At 37.7% G+C, this 21,578-nt stretch overlaps 1 protein-coding gene across 4 annotated transcripts in view; it reads right to left on the bottom strand.

Moving 5' to 3' along the window:
* The window catches only part of MTA3 (metastasis associated 1 family member 3), a 195,769-nt gene that overhangs the window by 124,022 nt on the left and 50,169 nt on the right, over nucleotides 1-21,578 (bottom strand). For all 4 annotated transcript variants that reach the window (XM_025260926.3, XM_025260927.3, XM_025260929.3 and 1 more), the window contains exons 2-3: nucleotides 20,372-20,439; nucleotides 13,404-13,497 (exon numbers count right to left, since the gene is read on the bottom strand). In XM_025260926.3, the coding sequence (XP_025116711.2) occupies nucleotides 13,404-13,497; nucleotides 20,372-20,439 (162 nt within the window). The remainder of the gene's footprint in view (nucleotides 1-13,403; nucleotides 13,498-20,371; nucleotides 20,440-21,578) is intronic.

Here is a 21,578-nt window from a genome sequence, read left to right as displayed (position 1 = left end):
TACTTCAAGACCAAAATCTATTAGAAATGCAAGGAGAAATGGACCAATAAAATTAACAGAAATAATTAAGATTAGTAATCAATAGATCAGACAAACTAAGCCTATTCATATAAATAAATACTAGGTTAAACAAGATGTATTTACAAAGAAAGTATGTGCTGAGATTTGAGTTGGGGTCTGAGGTGGAGAAAGCAGGGTGTCAATGAAATAAGCTTATGTTTATTAACTGTTGAAGACAAGTGATGATTAAATGCAGGTTCATTGTGCTCTTCTACATTTGTTTGAAAAATTCAGACAACTCAAAAGTGAATAATAAAGCATTACATAGCAAAACCTAGAGGAGATGACCACAGGTTCTCAAAGAAAACCTGTATGTAACCTTAAAAGCATTTACCAGAAAACAAGACAAATCTTTTTACTTTTCTGCTTTTATTCTTCTCCCAGTATATGACAGAAGCACCTTGCTAAGTTCCATACAAAGTCCTACTGGGATTTTGATTGGGATTTCCTTAAACTAACAGATTAACTTGGGGAAAAATTAATATTTAAAAAACCAGCTTCTGATTTTGTAACTTCTACATTTTCCCCTATTTCATTAATTTTTGCTTTTATATTTAACTCCTTTTTTTGCATTTACTTTTCAATTCTACCTTGAACACCTGGCTTTAATAGTTATTTTTAGTCATTTTATTCAAGGGTTGCTTTGAAGGCTTTAAATTTTCTTATGACTCTGGCCTCAACCCAGAGGTTTCTAAGATTACTATTTTTATTGTCATTCTTTTTGGAATCATTCACAATTGCAGGTTTTATTTCTCCTTCAACACAAAGGCATACATAAACATGTTTCTTAAATTACCAAACTGGATTGTAACATAGCTTATTTTCCTTTTATTGTCACTTTTACTTTTTTACTTCCTTGCCTTTGAACAGAATATTATTTGTGAGGAATTCCCTGGCGGTCCAGTGGTTAGGACTCAGCTCTTTCACTGCTAAGAGTGCAGGTTCGATTCCTAGTTGAGGAAATAAGATCCCACAAGTAGAGGGTGTGGGAACAATTTTTTTGGGTGTACTTCCTGCTTTTCACTATTTGTTAAGGTTTTCTTTAGGCATCTTTTGTATATGAGTGTTATGAATTACCAGTCTGTCTCTTACCAGGAGAATTTATGCCATTCACATATTTTGTCACTGATGTGTTTGGACTCATTCTGGTCCTCTTGTGTTACTTTATTGTTCTCTTTCCTTATTCTGTTGAGTGGGGGCCTATTTAGGACCATTTTAACCTCATCTGGGCTTCCCTGATAGCTCAGTTGGTAAAAGATCCACTGGAGAAGGGACAGGCTACTCACCCCAGTATTCTTGGGGTTCCCTTGTGGCTCAGCTGGTAAAGAATCCGCCTACATTGCAGAAGACCTGGGTTCGATCTCTGGGTTGGGAAGCTTCCCTGGAGAAGGGAAAGGCTACCCACTCCAGTATTCTGGCCTGGAGAATTCCATGGACTGTATAGTCCATGGGGTCGCAAAGAGTCAGACAAGACTGAGTGCCTTTCACTTTAACCTCATCTATTAATCTAGTAATGTAGATGAAGTATTGTAAAATCAAGTGATTTTTCTTTTATCAAATGATTTTATTTTAACATTTATTAATTTGGCTGCATTGAGATTTAGTTGCAGCACTCAAGATCCTCACTGATGCACGTGGGATCTTCGTGGGCTTCTCTCTAGTTGTGGTGGGTGGGCTTAGTTGCCCCACAGCATGTGGGATCCCAGTTCTCCAACCAGGGATCAAGTCCACATCTCCCACTTTAGAAGAGGGATTCTTAACCACTGGACCATCAGGGAAGTTCCTCAAATGATTTATCTGCATCTTTCCATTGGTTATCCTTAAAAGTTATAACTAATATGAACTTTCTCAAAACTTTCTAAAAAAAGTTTTAGAAAACTTTTACTTCTTCCCTGTTCTCAAAATGTCAGAATTTCGGAAGACTTTTATTTCTCTTTCCCATTTCTAATGTTTGAACAGTCTGGAATTTTATTCCTAAATTATTGATTTATATAATACTTATATGTTGAAAAATACCTTTATGTGGCAATTCATAGTTATTGAATTCTCAACTTTAAAAAACTTGCTCTTCTAGTATGTACTGAAGAAATCTGATCCTCATTCCTTCATTGATAACTTTCTCTATAAAAACTTTAGGATCCTCAATTTTTCTTCAGTGTTCTAAAATGAAGTATCTTTCATCCACTGAATCTAAAGATTCTTGCCCTTCTTCTCTAGGGAGATGTGCTACTTTTTCTCTCATTTATTTTAATTACTTAAATCTAGTAGTATTTATTATTCATTCACTATTTTATTTCAATAAGCATTTCAATTTCTCAAAACATTTCCTTATTCTGAATATTCTTTATAACTGTTTTTATTTTACAAGGTTAATATGTACATGAATACCATGTACACACATATATTGAAATTCACACATTAATTTTGTAAAACTTCATATTTGTTTCAAAGCTAGAGTTATATCCTACAAATTCATCTAAACTACTTAATTCAATTATATATTGTGCCATCTGTCCATGATGATACACACAAATCTATGTATTCATTTAAATGGCTACAAGGCACTCCAAAATATAAACAAAGTTGATTTATTACTTAGTTCAATATCTTACTGCTGGACACTTATGCTTCTCTCTTTTGTTGTTGCTGTTGTTATTATCAAGGCACACTTCTTTGGGCACTTGTCTGTGATTAGTATGCAGTGATAAAAACACTGAGCTTTAATTTGCCAGGTACTGCCAAATTCTCTTTTACCTTCTAGGTCAAAGACAGTATCAATCCTAGCTGAATATAAATAACTTTAACTTTTTTACTGTTTGCAACTTTAATCTTTAATTTGGGGGAATTAGGGAAAATATTAAGAGTTTTTTGTTGTTTAATTTGTACATACTGAGTAACTTCCATGGTCCCAGTATTATGGTGAACATTAGTCAACAATGAGCTACAGCTTTTGTTTTATGAAAATGTGTTTAGTGCCATGGTTCCACCCCATAACCCAAGGACTCCTTTGGAAAGGGCGAGGTGGGTGGACAGCACTGCCACAATGGGAACAGTATTAACATTTCATAGACAGAAGACAAGGATGCTCGATATCCCGTAGACATATAGGAATACAGCAAAGCACAGCCCATGATTCACATGACTTTGAAATGTCCCTCTGGACATTTTTTTTTTGACATTTTAAAAAATATTTATTTATTTAGCCACGCTGGGTCTTAGCTGCGGCACGGAGAATCTTTTTTAGTTGTGGCATATGTAATTTTTATTTGTGGCATACAAACTCTTAGTTGCAGCCTGTGGGATCTAGTTCCCCAAGCAGGGATCAAACCCAGGTCCCCTGCACTGAGAGCTCAAAGTCTTAGCCACTGGACCACCATGGAAGTTCCCCTGTGTGAATTTTTTCCACCCCCCTGTGTGAATTTATGTAAGTGAAAAACATGATTCTGTAATCTGAGACTAGAGCAAATTCCATTTTATGTATGTGCTTATTCACTCAGTCATGTCCAACTCTTTGCAACCCCATGGACTGTAACCCGCCATGCACCTCTGTCCATGGGGATTTTCTCTAGGCAAGAATACTGGAGTGGGTTGTTATGCCGTCCTGCAGGGGATCTTCCCAACCCAGGTACCAAACCCACATCTCCCACAGTGCAGGCGGATTCTTTACCCTCTAAGCTAAAGGGAATATATGAGAACACAAAATATTTGAGGTATGGTTTTAATATAACTGACTTTTCCAGCAATGAAGCCGTCACGTAAAAAGAGGAAAGACTGTATTTCGTTTTGTTCAGAACATACCAATAGTATCATTTTGAAAAATTTCAGCAAATATTAGAGTTCCTAGTACAAAATATCAATCTAATTTATAACTGCTGCATTGCTAGTAATTCTGTACAAACATTTCACAATTTCATTGTATCTTCCACGACTGTCATGCCTCAGCATTCACACATACTGAAATACAGTATATATGATCCTATTATAAAATATTCTATTAGCACAAATTTTTTCTCTTTTTAAAGTTTAGAACATAATACTGAGTTTTAGTTTTGTTTTTACATTATATGTATAAGTTTTATGATCAATAAATCTCACTACAGAATAATAAAGAGGGCATTTTTTTCTGATGTGCTCAGCGCGGCCAAAAATCATTTGTAAGGAAGGAGTAAGGCACGGGGGCAAGAGCTCTTCATTTAATCATTCTGTCAAAAGAAAGTGAAGTTTATTTAAAGAAAACTAATAATTCATTAAATACTTTTAGTAGGCAGTCATAAGCTTAGGCATTGATTTTAAGCTGTCACTGAAAATATGCCATAACAGGAAAACCTATTATGAGCCTGTTCCAGTTACATTACCTATTGTTTAGTTACAAATCACCCCAAAACTTAATGGCACAAAACAACCATTTTCCTTTCCTCACATGTTCAGTGGGTGAGGAATTCAGACAGGGCCCAAGCACAGAACTCTTGTCTTCGCTCACAGTGACTGGGACCTCCACACGAACTCAAATGGCTGGGGCTAGATCAGCTGGTGGCTCCTCCAGGCATGTGTGTGGCACCTGGGCTCAGATGGTCAACCATGGGACCTACAAATGGCCTCTCCATGTAGTCTGTACCATGTAGACTCCATGGACTGACAGAATAATGGCTGAATTCCAGCAGAAATATCCTGAGAGCAAGCATTACAAGAAAACCAAGTAGAAGCTGCATGGCCTTCTATGACCTAGCCTTGAGAGGTACACAGCATTACTTCTACAACCTCACCCAGATCCAAGGGGAGAAGACATGGACTCTACCTATCAATGGAAGGAATGTCAAAGAAGCTAAGGACCATATTTTAAAACCACCACAGATTATTTTCAGCCAACCAAGATGCTAAATCAAAACAACTGGTAGCCTGGCTGTTCTTTAAATCTGTTCCCCTGTTAAATTCAAAGCTACAAACACTTTTGGAGAAACTATAATGAACAAGACCCATGAACGCTGGAAAGATAACCAAAACCATGGTTTCAACGTTAAAAAACTTAACACTAAGCACTCGGAATGCACAAACTGTGTGCCAAGGCCAGGAAAGAAAGTTGGAAAGGACAGAACTCATGTATTTAAAACATCCAGTTTTGGTACTATGATGTAACAATCAATTGTGATTACTGGCTCTAAATCTTTTAAAAAGAGGTGTCAACTTTTTAATAAAATCCCATTTTAGTCCCCAAATTCTGTAAGACATTACACATTCTACATCTTTTAAATAACTCTGAATCATATACTTCATGAATCTTAAAAAACAAAGTTCCCAATACGCCCTCTGACACCAAAACATTTTGTAAGAGCATATGACTCAGACTAGGTGGTGATTAGAACTGGGTATAGAAGTCACCTCACCTTTCACCTTCAACAAATCACAACCTTACTGCCTAACAAAATCATATCCCATAGCGTCTTATTATTTAAAATGTTAAGATTAATGTCAACCCTGCTTTCTGACTCTACTTACAATAACACAAAAGTGTCAGAAACATCAGTAAGCTGATAAACTTTATGAACAGGACTTAAAGTAGGCAGGATTCTCTCCAACAGCTAATTGTGGTTTTACAAATCTGAGTAAGAATAAAATCTTCCCATCTTCCTTCCTTTTCTCCTTCCACAAAGCTCCACACATGTGGGTGCTGGAGTGGAAATGTAGTGGCAAACAGAACAAGCACTAGAAAGCAAAAGAAGTATCCTCATTTGAGCCACTTTTCCCTGTCCCAACTTCAGCCCAGAGTGAGTGACACAACTGAAAAGCTGGGAAGAAAACTATAGGGAAGGAGGAGAGCTGCAAGTACAGAAGACACTCCACCCTTTAGCCTGTCAAGTTAAAAAGGAAAGTGACACAAAGTTTAATTTTCTAAAGCTTTACATTTTAAGAAACACAATACATAATAATAATATGTCAAAAACATCTAAAATAAGTGAAAGAGTATGGATGAAATTCTTCATTTTCAAAGAATCCACCAGTCCTGAGAACCAGATCCATACCAAACTGGTATCACTCATTTAATGAGAAATTCCATTTCTTCTCGATTAAGGGAACAACCGCTGCTTTTAAAACTCAAAAGTACATATGCCAGCTTCCAGTGAAATTACCTTAGAAAAGAAGAATCAGTAACAAGTACTCAAGGAGGATTTCTTTTGATTCTGAAGAATACACCACAAAATAGCACATTCTGTTAAATGCACAACAACCTAGGAACAGCACCACCCTCTCTCAAAGATCCATCCTTAATGCTCAGATTGTGGTCTCCAAGGCCATTTCCCAGGAAAAGCAATCAGGACTCTGGAGACAAAGTTTCGGGGCAAGAAGCATAAAAGATGAGCCAGAAATATCTTACGATATCAGAAAGTAAGATAATAAAGACCACTGGGATCATATCAAAATGACTCCAGGACAAACCGAAATAAGCCCCACTAGCTAAAGATAAGACAACTTGAGTGTCAATGAAGATAATCAATAATAAATATCAAATATGGACAAACGTACTCATGATGAAACTAAAAAAGTAAACTGGTGATCTTTGGAGAATGCCAGAAACCACTTTGTCCTGTGTGTTTAGTTGCTCAGTCATGTCCAACTCTTTGCAACCCCATGGACTGTAGACCACCAGGCCCCTCAGTCCATAGGGATTCTCCAGGCATGAATACTGGAATGGGCTGCCATGCCCTCCTCCAGGGGATCTTCCCAACCCAGGAATCGAATCTGGTCTCCTGCACTGCAAGTGGATTCTTTACCAGCTGAGCTACCAGGGAAGCCCAGAAACCACTCTACTATTTTTGAAAAACTGGTAACTAAAAAGGGCAAAAACCTCATCAAGCATTTAACCTACCTTTCTTATAAGATCTAAACCAGAAGAACAACCTGATAGTTGAGAGAGGGAATATTTCTCTTTATAGAAATATTCCACCCAACACATGAGGGAATGATAGTTTCAAACACATAATTTTTACAGCCTTGACAAATAAATGAATTAAAGTAATCATCAATCAGTCAATGATTTCAGTTCAGCTCAGTTCAGTCACTCAGTCGTGTCCGACTCTTTGCGACCCCATGAATCGCAGCACGCCAGGCCTCCCTGTCCATCACCAACTCCCGGAGTTCACTCAGACTCAAGTCCATCGAGTCAGTGATGCCATCCAGCCATCTCATCCTCTGTCATCCCCTTCTCCTCCTGCCCCCAATCCCTCCCAGCATCAGGGTCTTTTCAAATCAGTCAACTCTTCACATGAGGTGGCAAAAGTATTACAGTTTCAGCTTTAGCATCAGTCCTTCCAAGGAACACCCAGGACTGATCTCCTTTAGAATGGACTGGTTGGATCTCCTTGCAGTCCAAGGGACTCTCAAGAGTCTTCTCCAACACCACAGTTCAAAAGCATCAATTCTTCGGCGCTCAGCTTTCTTCACAGTCCCACTCTCACATCCATACATGACCACTGGAAAAACCATAGCCTTGACTAGATGGACCTTTGTTGGCAAAGTAATGTCTTTGCTTTTTAATCTGCTATCTAGGTTGGTCATAACTTTCCTTCCAAGGAGTAAGCGTCTTTTAATTTCATGGCTGCAATCACCATCTGCAGTGATTTTGGAGCCCAGAAAAATAAAGTCTGACACTGTTTCCACTGTTTCCCCATCTATTTCCCATGAAGTGATGGGACCAGATGCCATGATCTTCGTTTTCTGAATGTTGAGCTTTAAGCCAAATTTTTCACTCTCCTCTTTCACTTTCATCAAGAGGCTTTTGAGTTCCTCTTCACTTTCTGCCATAAGGGTGGTGTCATCCGCATATCTGAGGTTATTGATATTTCTCCTGGCAATCTTGATTCCAGCTAGTGCTTCTTCCAGCCCAGCGTTTCTCATGATGTACTCTGCATATAAGTTAAATAAGCAGGGTGACAATGTACAGCCTTGATGTACTCCTTTTCCTATTTGGAACCAGTCTGTTGCTCCATGTCCAGTTCTAACTGTTGCTTCCTGACCTGCCTATAGGTTTCTCAAGAGGCAGGTCAGGTGATCTGGTATTCCCATCTCTTTCAGAATTTTCTACAGTTTTTATATCTCCACAAAAAAACAAAATTAAAATTTCTTTATTTTTTGTTATAAAAGGCATTGGTAGGAAATTTTACAAAATCTGAGTAAGTTCATATATCATCATGCTGGTGTTAGGAAAGGGAATGTTCTCATTCTTAGAAGATACACACTGAAGTTAACTTTAGGGGTTAGGGGAAATATATCAATTTATTTTCAGACAATTCAAATATATTAATATGTATACAGAATTAATGGTCTTCCCTGGTGGCTCAGTGGTAAAGAGTCCACCTGCCAATGCAGGAGGCACAGGTTCAATCCTTGGGTCAGGAAGATCCCCTAGAGAAAGAAATGGCAACCCACCCCAGTATTCTTGCCTAGGAAATCCCATGGACAGAGGAGCCTGGTGGACTACAGTCCATGGGGTCGCAAAGAGTGAGATATGACTTAGTGGCTAAACAATAAACAAGACAGAATAACGGAATAAATATAATAAAATTGTTAACATTTGGGGAATCTGAGTGAAGGGCATATGGAATTCCTGATAATGTTTTTAATACATTTTTTTGTAAATCTTAAGATTATTTCAAAGTAAAATGTTATTAAAAAGAGACAGGCAACAATGCATTATAGACCTCATAACAGAAGTACACAATGCTCCCCATGAAGTGATCTTTTACCCCTACCCCCATGGGGTCGCTAGGAGTCGGACACGACTGAGCAACTTCACTTTCATGCATTGGAGAAGGAAATGGCAGCCCACTCCAGTGTTCTTGCCTGGAGAATCCCAGGGACGGGGGAGCCTGCTGTGCTGCCGTCTCTGGGGTCGTGAGTCAGACACAACTGAAGGGACTTGGCAGCAGCAGCAGCCATTCCACAAAGAAAAAAAAAAACACCTAGATTTTTGACCCTCTAGAATCTGGATCTAACTATCCACGTACAGCGAAACAAAGTAAAGGCCACAACAGAGATGCAGTCAACAAACTCCAAGGCAAAGACAACTCAACAGGATGAACCACCTGGTATCTTCAACAAAACACTGAGATAGAATATGAAATAATATGTATCTATAGATTAAAAGATTTAAGGATGTCCCCACAAAAACTTGTACAGAAATGTTCATAACAGAATCATTCATAATTACCAGAAAGGAAACAATACAAATGCCCATCAACTGGTGAATAGATAAACAAAATGTAGTACATCCACCCAATATGCTATCACTTAGCTATAAACAGGTATGAAGTAAATCATACTATAAAATGGAAGAAACTTGAAAACATTATGCTAAGTAAAAAGCCAGACACACAAAAAACACAAACTATATGATTCCATTTATAAGAAATGTCCAGAAAAGGCAACTCTATACAGACAGAAAGTACATCAGAGGTTGCCAGGGATTGACAGGAAGGGAGAATCGGAAGTAACTGGCTTCTTTTTGGGGGTGATGGAAATAATGTGAAATTAGCAGTGGTGATGGCTATAAAGCGTTGAGAAAACCACTAAATTGTGCAATTTAAAAGCTTGTATTTTATGCTGTATGAAGTATTTATCAATTATTAAAATGGATGAGGAAAAAAAAACTTAAGAGTCTTACCAACCAATCACCTTATTTGGATCCCAATGTAAACAAATTATAAAAATGAAAAAATACTGTAAAAGAAAAAACCAACTAGGTATTTGAGGATACTAATGTTTACAGAATACTAAATGATCAATGGATGTTGAAACAAATGCACTGATGTTGGACCAAAAACAAGATATTTACGTAGTTGCCAGGTGAAGTGAAGTGAAGTGAAAGTCGCTCAGTCACATCCGACTCTGTGACCCCATGGACTATATAGTACATGGAATTCTCCAGGCCAGAATACTGGAGTGGGTAGCCTTTCCCTTCTCCAGAGGATCTTCCCAACCCAGGGATCAAACCCAGGTCTCCGGTACTGCAGGCCGATTCTTTACCAGCTGAGCCATAAGGGAAGCCCAAAAATACTGGAGTGGGTAGCCTATCCCTTCTCCAGCGGATCTTCCTGACCCAGGAATCAAACTGGGGTTTCCTGCATTGCAGGCGAATTCTTTACCAACTGAGGTATCAGGGAAGCCCAGCTGCCAGGCACCTCCCCCAAAATAACTTACTGGATACAAAGGAATGCCACCTTAACCAAGTAATCAAACCTAATATCACCATTATGGATCAAGGACACATCACTACAGCATCCCTACAAAAAAAATACATAACCTGAATCTAATTATGAGGACACATTACACAAACTGAACCATATTCAACAAAATAACTGACCTACTTTCTTCAAAAATGTTAAGGTCAAAAAACACAGAGACTGAGGAACTGGTTCCATTATCAAGGATACACAACAATAAAACACAGTGTGTGACTCTGGATTTTATCCTAGACTAAGGAAAAAATACATAGCTACTCATAACACTGTTGAGACATGAAAACTGAATAAGGACTGTGAATGAGATAATAGTTTTGTTGTAAATACTAGGTTTCCTGAGACCTTTACACTAAACTGTGGTTATGTAAAAGAATTCTAGTACATTTAGGAAAAACACTCTAAAGTCTCCGCTTACTCTCAAATGGTTCAGGAAATATATATATATATATATAAAGAATGATAAAATGTTAATTGCTGGATCTGGGTCAAGAGCATCCTGAAGCTCCTTGTATATTCTTGGCATTTCCTGAAAGTCTGGATGAGGCTGTATCTTTTAGAAATATATTCTGAAATATATACAGATAAAAAAGTAAGATTTCTCTGATAAGCCTCAAACTAATGGGACAAGTAAGGGTCTAGATGAATTCATTGGTCATGTATTAATAACTGTTAAAGCAGAATAATGGAAAACATCATGTGTATTATACCTGTACTTTTATGTTTGAAATTTTCTGCAATAAAAAGTTTTAAAGAAGTCCACAACGAAGTGGAAAAACTAAGATTTAGGAAAATTAAGTGGCACCCACATCCAGGTCTCTGTTTTTTCATATGACGTTTTCTCCATTAATCCCTCCTTAAAAACCTCTTTATTAAGCATGAACTATTCAGGCAATTTTTATTCTCTTCGTGTGAAGGTTTAGTCAATATCGAAACAAAAGTAAGTTGATACCTCTATCTCTATTGTACATGGATATACAGTTAACTTTGAGAATAAAAATCAATAAATAATGGAAGAAAACAGGTAAATGTAGATAGAAGTAATCCATCCAAACAGATGATCTACAAATCACTAAGGGGGAAAAACCGACATTTATTAAGCACCCATTATAAGTCATTCCTTGAGTCATCGCATCATTGCTGGCATAATTTTTCCCTTAGCCTTTAATTTTTTTCCTTCAAGTATGCAATTTTAGATTTTTTTTTTTTTTTAATATTTGGCCATGCCATATGGCTGTGGGATCTTAGTCCCCACCAGGGATCGAAACTAGGCCATGAGTAATGAAAGCGTGGAGTCCTAACCACTGTACTGCTGGGGAACTCCCTCCTTTAATTTTTTCTTAACTGTGATAAAAATATAACTCAAAATGAGGTGATTTTTTTTCAACCTCATTTTACAAATAAGGAAAATGCAGATGAATGAGAAGTTAAGAATTTTTGCCAAGGCAGGCAGCAAGTAACCAACCAGAATCTAAACCCAGGTCTTGCTTTAATTTGCATGACTACCACTATGTAGTTTGATTCTTAATTTTCTTAGGTTTTCATTTCTATGAGCCAATATAAAGAGCCTAATCATTTCTGAAAAACCTGATTTTCTATTTACAAGCCTAAAATAGACAGCTCCAAAAGGCAGCCATGCTGAGACCCCCCACAAGCAGTTAGCAGACTCCCTAACAATCTTGACACCTCACTACCTTAGCAATGACAAATTACATTAGAAGCTAAACTAAATCCAAAAGTACATCAGTGAGACATTTTATGTTTCTTAACATTATGTTGTAAATGGTGAATAAAATCCAAATAGTTTTGCATGCTTTAATGCCATGTTGAATTTCTAGATTTCAGCTACAGATAAATAACTGATTAGTATATCGTTTTAAAAAGCAATACTCTGATCTCATACATGAGGAACAAATATGACTGCCCTGCATCTGTCAATATATAATTTGTAAATACTACAGAATAGCCCATATCATAATTAACACTTTCTCTACAAAAATGGAAAGAAATTTTTAAAAAATATATAAAACTAAAAAAAAAATACATAAAAATAAAAATACATAAAACTACAGCAGAAAATATAGTAGGAATTTAACTTACAGACAACCAATCTGCTTGGTTAAATTGGCAACACAGTGGGGAAATCTCAGGCAGACAGAGAACCAACCTGTCTGCACAACAGTCTCCTTTCCCAAAACACTTCACAAGCTTGAGGATCCCCAAGACCAGAGTCTGACACATCACAGTATTAAACTGAAAAATACACATACATATAGAGAAGGGAATGGCAACCCACTCCAGTATTCTTGCCTGGAGAATCCCATGGACAAAGCAGCCTGGTGGGCTACAGTCCATGAGGTTGCAAAGAGTCAGACACAACTGAGCGACTAACACACGCACATACCTGACCTCATTACATGTTTTGTAGGACGAAAATGGCTTTTAAGACAAAGTACTTAAACTACTTTACTTCTTTTTTAAAATTTAAATCACTTTTTTATTGATCCTTTGTTGCTTTAAAAAAAAGGGGGTGGGGTGCTAGGATGTGTCAAAGCTGTTGACCAGGAGGAAAGAGCACACAATGACAATTAAACTGCAAAGAAATACTCAGAGTTGCTACCTTCAAGAATTTTCCATTATCTATCACCTTGCACTTCTTTCTTTAGCAAACTTTTTTTCCCACACATACCTACTACTACAGACATATAATAAAACTCAGAATTTTACAAACTGTAAATATAACCCAGCTGTTTCAAAGAGGGGAAAAAGTCCTCCAAAATACCAGTGAAGTTTTAATTTCCTCATATTCAAAACTTCAAACCACCGTGAAAAACGGGAGATGACAAAACACTGCCCTGATTGTCTGCTAAAGCCTATTTACAAAGACTTCTATTTCAACCTTTTGACTAATTAATAAATATATGTTGCATCCTAAAAATATACATACTAAAACCAAGAGCCACCCAAAAAACCTACTCCCATCTAAACTAAGAGGAAAACAAATGGGAAACTAAAAAGTTATAGGTAACACAGTATTTTTCCTAATATCACAAAAAAAAAGAGACTCAAAACACACATTTTAAGTTTTTTCCAAGAAAAAGGCAATTAACTTACTAGCATGCTTGTCTGCAAGCATTATAAGCGTGTTGGAAATATCTCGTCGTCTATAAAAGCACACTACTTTTGCTTCCACGTTGCCAGTTGCAGTCTAAGAAATAAGAAAAATAAAAGTCATCTGGACTGAATATTAGACTCAAGTAGTTTATAAAACAAAACTAGACACAGCACAATTATAAGATCACTCTCACTTACTATGCCAACCACAGCTGCAGGATAGAGAGCTAAAAAATTCAAATAAGGACCAGCAACATTTGTAAAAGTTCCAAGTGAAACTGAAATGTCAAACATAAAATAACTCACTGGCATCAATTAAACTAAAGTGATCAGACAGCTTTAATGACTAAAGCCAGACATAGTTAACTCTGATTAGCCTTAAGAAACTAATCCCCCAAATTTAAAAAGCCACTATGTAACTTAAAACATTTAAATATAAGTCCTCCAAACCCTCTCCCCGAGGCACAGACTAAATGCAAAGTCACCCAGCCCCTCCTCCTAAACACCCCCACGTTCGAAGGATGGTGATACTCTGCAGGTACAGAGCAGGTCAACAGATGAGGTGGACCAGAGAGCTTGGGAAAGCATTCTCAGCTCAAGGGAATCTATGAATCCATAATGCTCAATATTCTTAGTAGAACTTGGTCTACCTTCACATATGAAAGTATTAAAAGCCTTGAGTTATGAACACTGAAGCGCTTATTTCTTTTTGACTACAGTCTAGAATGCAATCAATATTCAGTTAGGCTGTAATTTACTGCAGCTGGGGCCCAGGCTCCTACCCTCGTATTCTTTATGAATTCTGAGAGCTTTCAAGGTCAATCATTCACTACAAAGTTCACTGTAAAAACACACAGATTACAATAAAATGCTCTTGTGACTTCCAATTTCAAACAAATTTGAGAACAAATTTTCAGAATTTCTCTGGGCTTACTGATATACTCAGACACAAAGAAATAAGAATATGTATGTGCTGCAGTAAATGTGTCAATTTTATGAAGTTCAGCATCAGTATTCTAGAGTGAAGAATAGTCTTGTAGAAATATTGCCCCTTAAAATTGAAATCATATTAAATCCTAACCAAAGTGCTTCTATAACTCACAACATTGTGATCAAATACATCCTCCAGAAGCAATGATCCCACAGTCTGCCAAATAAACAGGCCAATATTTCAATATAAATAAAATCTATCAATGACTTCAATTACCCATGCTTTATCATTTTTTCTCTTCTTGAGACAAAAGCATATTAAAAACCTAAAGCAAGAGTTTTAAGATATACATGTTTTTTCTGCCTCACTGATGAGTTCCTTCAACAAGGATACTCTATAAAGCCAATTAAATTCTTATTTAAACCTGCTTGTGGTAGACAGGCATAGTTCAAAACAAATATTGTCTCCTGAATCATGTACACACTTGGCTATTAGGCAGTTTACAGCTACAGTATTCCTCTTCTCTATTATACGCACGTGTGTGTGCGTGTACACACACACACACCCCCTTCAAGTATTCCTCTAAAGTTGAACTACTGAAAGTGCAGTCTAAGGCCCAGTACACAACTGTTACTGTGTAACAGAAATCAGAACAGAAATTAAGTGTATTATAGTATTTGAGAGTTAATTTCCTATCTCTTGAATCTAATAACAAAAAATGGGGCCTGCATTTTTATAAGCCTACTTTAAATTTCATTTTTCTACTCTCGTTTAAATTTTACCAAAGCAGCCTAAGATATTGAAGATTTTTAAAACTCCTCCACCACAAATAATTTAAGAAGCACAGCTCTGAAGACCAATGCTAAAAGCTGTGTGTATACACAGTCACCAAAGCTCTTTTGCCCTCTTCTTGTGCCTCACTCAGCATGTGCTAAGCACTGGGGACACCCACCCTCTGCATAGTGCCCACCCTCATTGAGCCTCGACTCCAGCAGAGATGCCTGTTCACATGTCACCTCCTCTCCAACCTTCCAGAGCCCAGCGGGCATCATGTCCCTAGCCCAGAAACCTTCACCGGTTCCCCATAACTTAAGTATAAAAGTAGAACATTCCTGACAAATTACCAACAGTATTTTCCTTTACTCCTTTCTTTTCCCCTCCAGACTCCATTTCTTATTCCTGGAGGCAGGAAGTAAGGAAAAAGAAGAAAAAGTTTTTTCCTAGGGAAAAAGCAGAAAAAGTTTCAAGGAGGAGGAAAGGGGTACAGGGTCCTTAGTTGGCTTGAAAAGAAGGAAAGTCCAATAGGTGGAGCCTGGAGGACAGAGTAGTCTAAGAAAAAAGAAAGACCTGCACAAACCCCCAGGTGGGAAAAGTGGAGACAGGTATAAAAAACATACAATGAACAGCAATGTACTATGTTCTTTTCTCCACTTAGGTTGCAGCCTCTTAAATCTCTATTCTGTCAAACATGGTTAGAAAAACATCCTCCAGCAATAAGGGGCTTTGAGTCCACCTCATACTCATGTCCATTTCCATCCTCAACTTAAGAAAGTACATTCTTAAAAAACAAAATAACCAAACACTTTCCAACATGGAAAGTCCACAGTCTGCTTCAACTAGAACAAATGGAAAGGAACTTTCTTTTCCCAATTTCTCTCCTTATTCCCAACAAATCCTAAACGTCAGAAGGGGCCTTAATTTGGGTTCCATCAAAAGGGCTTTGAGGGGATCTCCTGAAATTATCTGTAAAATCTTATATGTGCAAATATAGACTGGGATGGGGGACAAGATTAGATGCTCAAAGAAGTTAGTGGCTCCCTTCTCCCCACCAAAAATAAAAAAGACCCTAAACATTAAAATAAATCTCAGGGCAAGCTGGATGGCTAACAAAATATCAAGATACACACAAATTATACATAATACACCCAAAAAATATATCCATAGCAAATAACATCAAATTCACCCACAAGCATAATTTCCAAAACTTCCTGAGACTGAACCCTCATTATTACAGGCACAAAGCTTTCTTTCAACACGTGTGCAGACTGAATCTTTAGAAGAGCAACACCCAAACTAGAGTGACTAAATAAAATTTTCCCAAAAGCTGTTTTCTATTTTAACTTTATAGTCTTCCTCCAAAAGATCATCACCAGTCTGAGTACAACTTAGAGAAGAGGAAACGAGGGAATATAAGATAACAATGTTGAACTGTTTTCATCAACCCATTATTTAGTTTTGCAACTGCAAGTTCTGGTGGGGGGGGAACAACTGAGACCAAAATCTATTCTTTAATTCAAAAAGAGAAAATACTTAGTTCTGCTTTTTAACTGACAAATAACATTTCAAATAAGATTTTTTAAAAAAGGAACTTTCAACCTATAAAAGTGAATTTTGTATAAAAATAGTGACAAACCCTTATCCTAAGAATTTTGTTAAAAAAAAAATTATATTTCTTTTTCTTTTTTTTCCTTTGGTCATGCTGTACAGCTTGCAGGATCTTAAGTTCCCGGAGCAGGGACTGAACCTGGGGCCCAGCAGGGAAAGCACTAAGTTTTAACCACTGGACCACCAGAGAATCCTAAAACACATTCTACCTAATTAGAAGAAAGTTAATAAAATAGGTTAATGTTCTTTCTCTTAGCTTATCAATAAGAATGTATCAAGCATTCTTAAATTCATTATTTGGATTTTTCCAATCATGTTAAATTTCCCCACTTGGCCAACCTGACCTCTTGTTCCTCATTTCTGGAACTCTTATGGCCCCGATCCCAAGACTACCTCCTTCTTATCCTTTAAGCTTCAATTTCAATGTCCTTAAAGTCCAATCCCTATTCCAAGGAAGCAATCTGTTATTCTGTCAAGACTCTTGCTTATTTCCTTTGTAGAAATTAACACCATTTATAATAATTTTCTTTATACCTGTTCATTCATCTTCTGTGTCTCCCTCAAGAGAATGTAGACCTGTGTGGGCCTACACACTATGTATACCAAAGACTATGTCCATAGCAAAGACTATGTCCATATTGGTCGCTGTAGTATCTCTAAGCCTAGCATGGTACCTGCTATATAATAAAAACTCAAGAAATATTTAATGAATTACTTAAAATGAAATCTCTCTTTCACACCCCTTCAGAAATAAAGATCCTATGTAAATATCTAATAATTAGTCAATCACAGTTCCTTTTAATCAATACTCCATCCACTCAAATTGCCATTCTCTGAAATTATAGAGAATCTCATCTTTCACAATTCGGTGACCCCTAGTCCCCTAAGGACTGTTAGTATATTAATGACTCCTGTGAAAGCAGAGGGAGAGGGAGAAGGTGAGGATGTGGAGGAGGGGAGGGACTGTCAAAGTAAACAGTAATATAATGATGGAGTCTGAAATAATCCAGGTTCTAGCTAAATGTGTAACCCAAACATTTAAGTTACTTAACCACAGGGTGCTTCCCAACAATCCATGATGCATCTGCTTTAAAAGTTTAAGGTACTGTGAGGCTCAAAAGGTGACAAACTTGAATCCCTAGATTATACGCTTCCAGAGCACCATGCTCTGATGTTTGTAAATTTAGCACAGATGCAATTTTCCTTCTGCTTGTGGAATTATTTGGCTGATGTCCATCTTCACTACTAGACCTATCTCGTTCATTCTTCAGTTCCTAAAAGTGGGTGTCTAAAAGTACCTGGCAGGTAGCAGGCTCTTAGAAATATTTGTAAAATGAATGAACCAAAGTACTTGTAACCAGTAAAGCCATGTACAAGTATTAACATCAGACATCTGAGAAATTCACTAATTCAAGAAATATTTACTGAATGCCTTAACTATGTGCCAGCCAGTATTCTAAAGCACTTAGAATTCATTAGTGAATAGAAAAGATCACTACACACCTAAGGCTTTCATTCTAGTTTGCAAAATCAGGCAATGAAAATACAGGGACACCTCATTTTACTGCACTTGGGCTCACTCAACTTCACAGATACTGTGTTTCTTTACAAACTGATGGGTCAAGCAAGTCTATCAGTGCCATTTTTCCAACAGCATTTGTTCATTTAGTGTCTGTCACATTTTGGTAAATCTTGCAACATTTCAAACTTTTTTATTATTATGACCCATTTGTAATGGTGACCTTTTAATATATGTTATGAGTCACTAAAGACTAAAAAAAAAAAAAAAGACTCAGATTACAGCTAGCATTTCTTTTAGCAGTAAAGTATTTCTCAATGAGGCATGCACATCTTTTTTTTTTTTGGCTGCACTGGGTCTCGGTTGCTGCACGTGGCGACCTTTAGCTGTAGCATGAGAACTCTTAGTTGTGGCATGTGGGATCATCCCTAGACCAGGGATCAAACCTGGGCCCCCTATACTGGGGACCTCAAAGTCAGCCACTGGACCACCAGGGAAATCCCTGCATGCAGATCATTTTATACACATAATAGACTACAGTATGGTGTAAACCTAACTTTTTTATGTACTGGGAAACTAAAAAATTCACGTGACTTGCTTTACTGCAATATCTGCCTTACTGCAGTGGTCTGAACTGAACCCACAATATCTCTGAGGCATGTCTATAAACACATAAAGTATATTTGACAGTGATAAATGATATGGAGGAAAAAGCAAGGCACAGGGAACTGGAAACGAGACAGTACTAAGGTGAGTGCCTATGAGAAAGAGCCGAGATGGCCCAGTGGTTAGGACTCTTTTCACTGCCATGGCCTTGGATTCAATCCCTGGTCAGGTACTAAGATCCCACAACACGCACACAGCATGGCCATAAAAAAACAGTATCAGCCAAGAAAGAGTTTACTCCACTTAGAGCCAAATGAACAAAGCAGGCAGGAGCCAGAGAATACCAATCTCACAGGCCAATATTTTTCTTTACTTTCTAAATAAACTGATACTGTAAACAGGGTGGAATTGCCTAAATTCTTTATTAAGCCTTTTATTAAAAAAAATTTTTTTTTTTTAATTTTTAGCGGCACTGTGTGGCTTACAGGATCTTTCCTCCCAGACCAGGGATGGAACTTGGGCTGTGGCAGTGAAAGCGCTGAGCCCGAACCACTGGAATACAAAGGAATTTCCTGGAATTGCCTGAATTCTTATACCTTACATCAATAACATAAAAGAGAAACACTTCGGGAAGACATCTCAACAGTTTCCACCCACAGACTGACCTAACCCTGAAGCCATTTGCTTCATTTGGTGGTTGGTGGTCTCAAATTCTACCAATGCAACATCGCCAGGGTATCCCCAAAAGTAAACCAGGATGTCCAAGCTCCTAAGTCAAGCATGCCCTTGGTCAGACTGGGCTTCCAGGGACTCAGAACTGGACCAGTCTCCAGATGGTATTTTGGGAGAAAAGTATAAGCTAGACAGCCCCCAAACATTTTGATCGCAAGAATCCTCACCAGCTACACAGGTAACTCTCAAAATCATCAGAAATTTATGGTCAGGTCGCTTATTACTATTCAAGTGCCTCCGATGTAAAAGCTGAACTATTGCCAACAGTCATTAATGCTGCTGCTGTCCTGGACACCCTCGATCATGGACAAAACAATGGGTAAGTTTTATTTATTCTGGCCTACAGTACCAAAAAAGCCACTTTATAATTATACCAATACTGTATTCTTATTAGTTAGCCTAGTCTAGAATTTTACAAATTCCCTTAAATATTGTATTTCCTAACTTCTTCCTTCTCAAGCTGAAAGAGGAAAAAATTAATTCACTAAAAAGGGAGAAACACAAATTATGACTTCAAATATAAAAAGAGACTGAGTTACTGGAGTGGCCTGCTCGGAGAAACTCCAAGCAATTTAAAGAAATCTGCAGATGTTATATATTCAATATCAATATTTAATATCAGAGGTAATTATAAAAAGCAAAATACTCAGAATCCTGCATAATTCTCTAATCTGAAATCCATACTTTAAAAGAGTCTGGAACTGCAAGTAAAATCACCTCTTATGCCCTTTACCCACTTATCCTTCAGTGGGAATCAAGTATTTAATATTAAAATCAAGAACACCCAGTGTATACCTTGTTGAGTTCTTCTATTCTTCTGATGAGGTACGGATTGCTTGAGGAATTCTCAAAGTACACATAATCTGTAAGTAAAGGAAGTACAGAGCTTAATTTTTTCAACAGAAAGTTCACATGTGCCAATCTGTGACTTTTTGTATTAGGTAATTCACATTCAAAATGAAGCACGCCCATAATTCATTCCCTGGTAAAAGCAAACTTAGTAATGCAAACTTAATATATTCCCTCATGTGCCTACCATTCACAGATCCTTATTTTCCTGGCATTTTCACTTTCATTAATGTTTTATTCAAGTTCTCCTTGAATGTGGAGACTCTTGTCCCACATGTGTCAAATTTTTAATAATAAACAAAATGACACCTCTTATCATTTAGTCAGGGCTGACTAAACATGTGTCTTTCATACTGTAACTGCTTCCACATCTTTTCACTCCAATCCACTTGCCCTGGAGTATGCTTCTCACATAAAACTATTGACCTAAGACAAATTCAGAGCATCTTGAAAGGCTTAACAGCCCAAAGTACATTTCAATCACCAACTTAAAAAAAAAAAAATCAGGTGAGCAGAAAAGAAGCACACGACCAACTTTTTCACAGCTCCATCTAAGAGGATGGGGGCGGGGAGAACGGAGACAGGTCACTTTTTGAGAGGCAGAGCTCTTTGGAGGTGATACCGGTTTTTTTTAATATCTCATTTACCAAATTTAATCTAGACTCCTTTAGGGTCTTGTTATAATGAAATTGCTGCAGCCTGTCAACAAAAAGGATAAAAATTTTCAAATGTGGTTTTTCCTGTCATCTAATAGGTTCACTGGAAACTCCCCACTGTGTGTTTATTTGAGAGGCTGGGCTGTATTGTCTCTTAGTGGCTCTTTCCCTTCTCCCTTCTACAAAGTGGCCTCATTTAGCCAGGCCATTCCCACCACCATCCATCAAGAAGCTCGGCTAATGAGCAGAAGAGCATGTCTCACACACAAACACGCCACTTATCTGAATTATTATTTCACCAGGAAAGAGCCAGGAGGGCGTCGTGAGTAGGGAGAAAGTTTGTTTGACCTTATTTCTCTCTTCTGCAGAAGACTGGGAAGGAGGCAGACAGTAGAGCGAACGTCCAGGCAGAGCTCAACTCCCCAGACCAGGCTGCGGTGCCTTGGCCCCTCTAAGCCCCATTATTGGGGGAGAGGGGAGGGGGGCGGGGAGGAACC

The sequence above is a fragment of the Bubalus bubalis genome, chromosome 12 (genome assembly GCF_019923935.1).
Source record: "Bubalus bubalis isolate 160015118507 breed Murrah chromosome 12, NDDB_SH_1, whole genome shotgun sequence".
Classification (NCBI taxonomy): Eukaryota; Metazoa; Chordata; class Mammalia; order Artiodactyla; family Bovidae; genus Bubalus; species Bubalus bubalis.
This window is presented reverse-complemented; position numbering and strand designations above follow the sequence as displayed.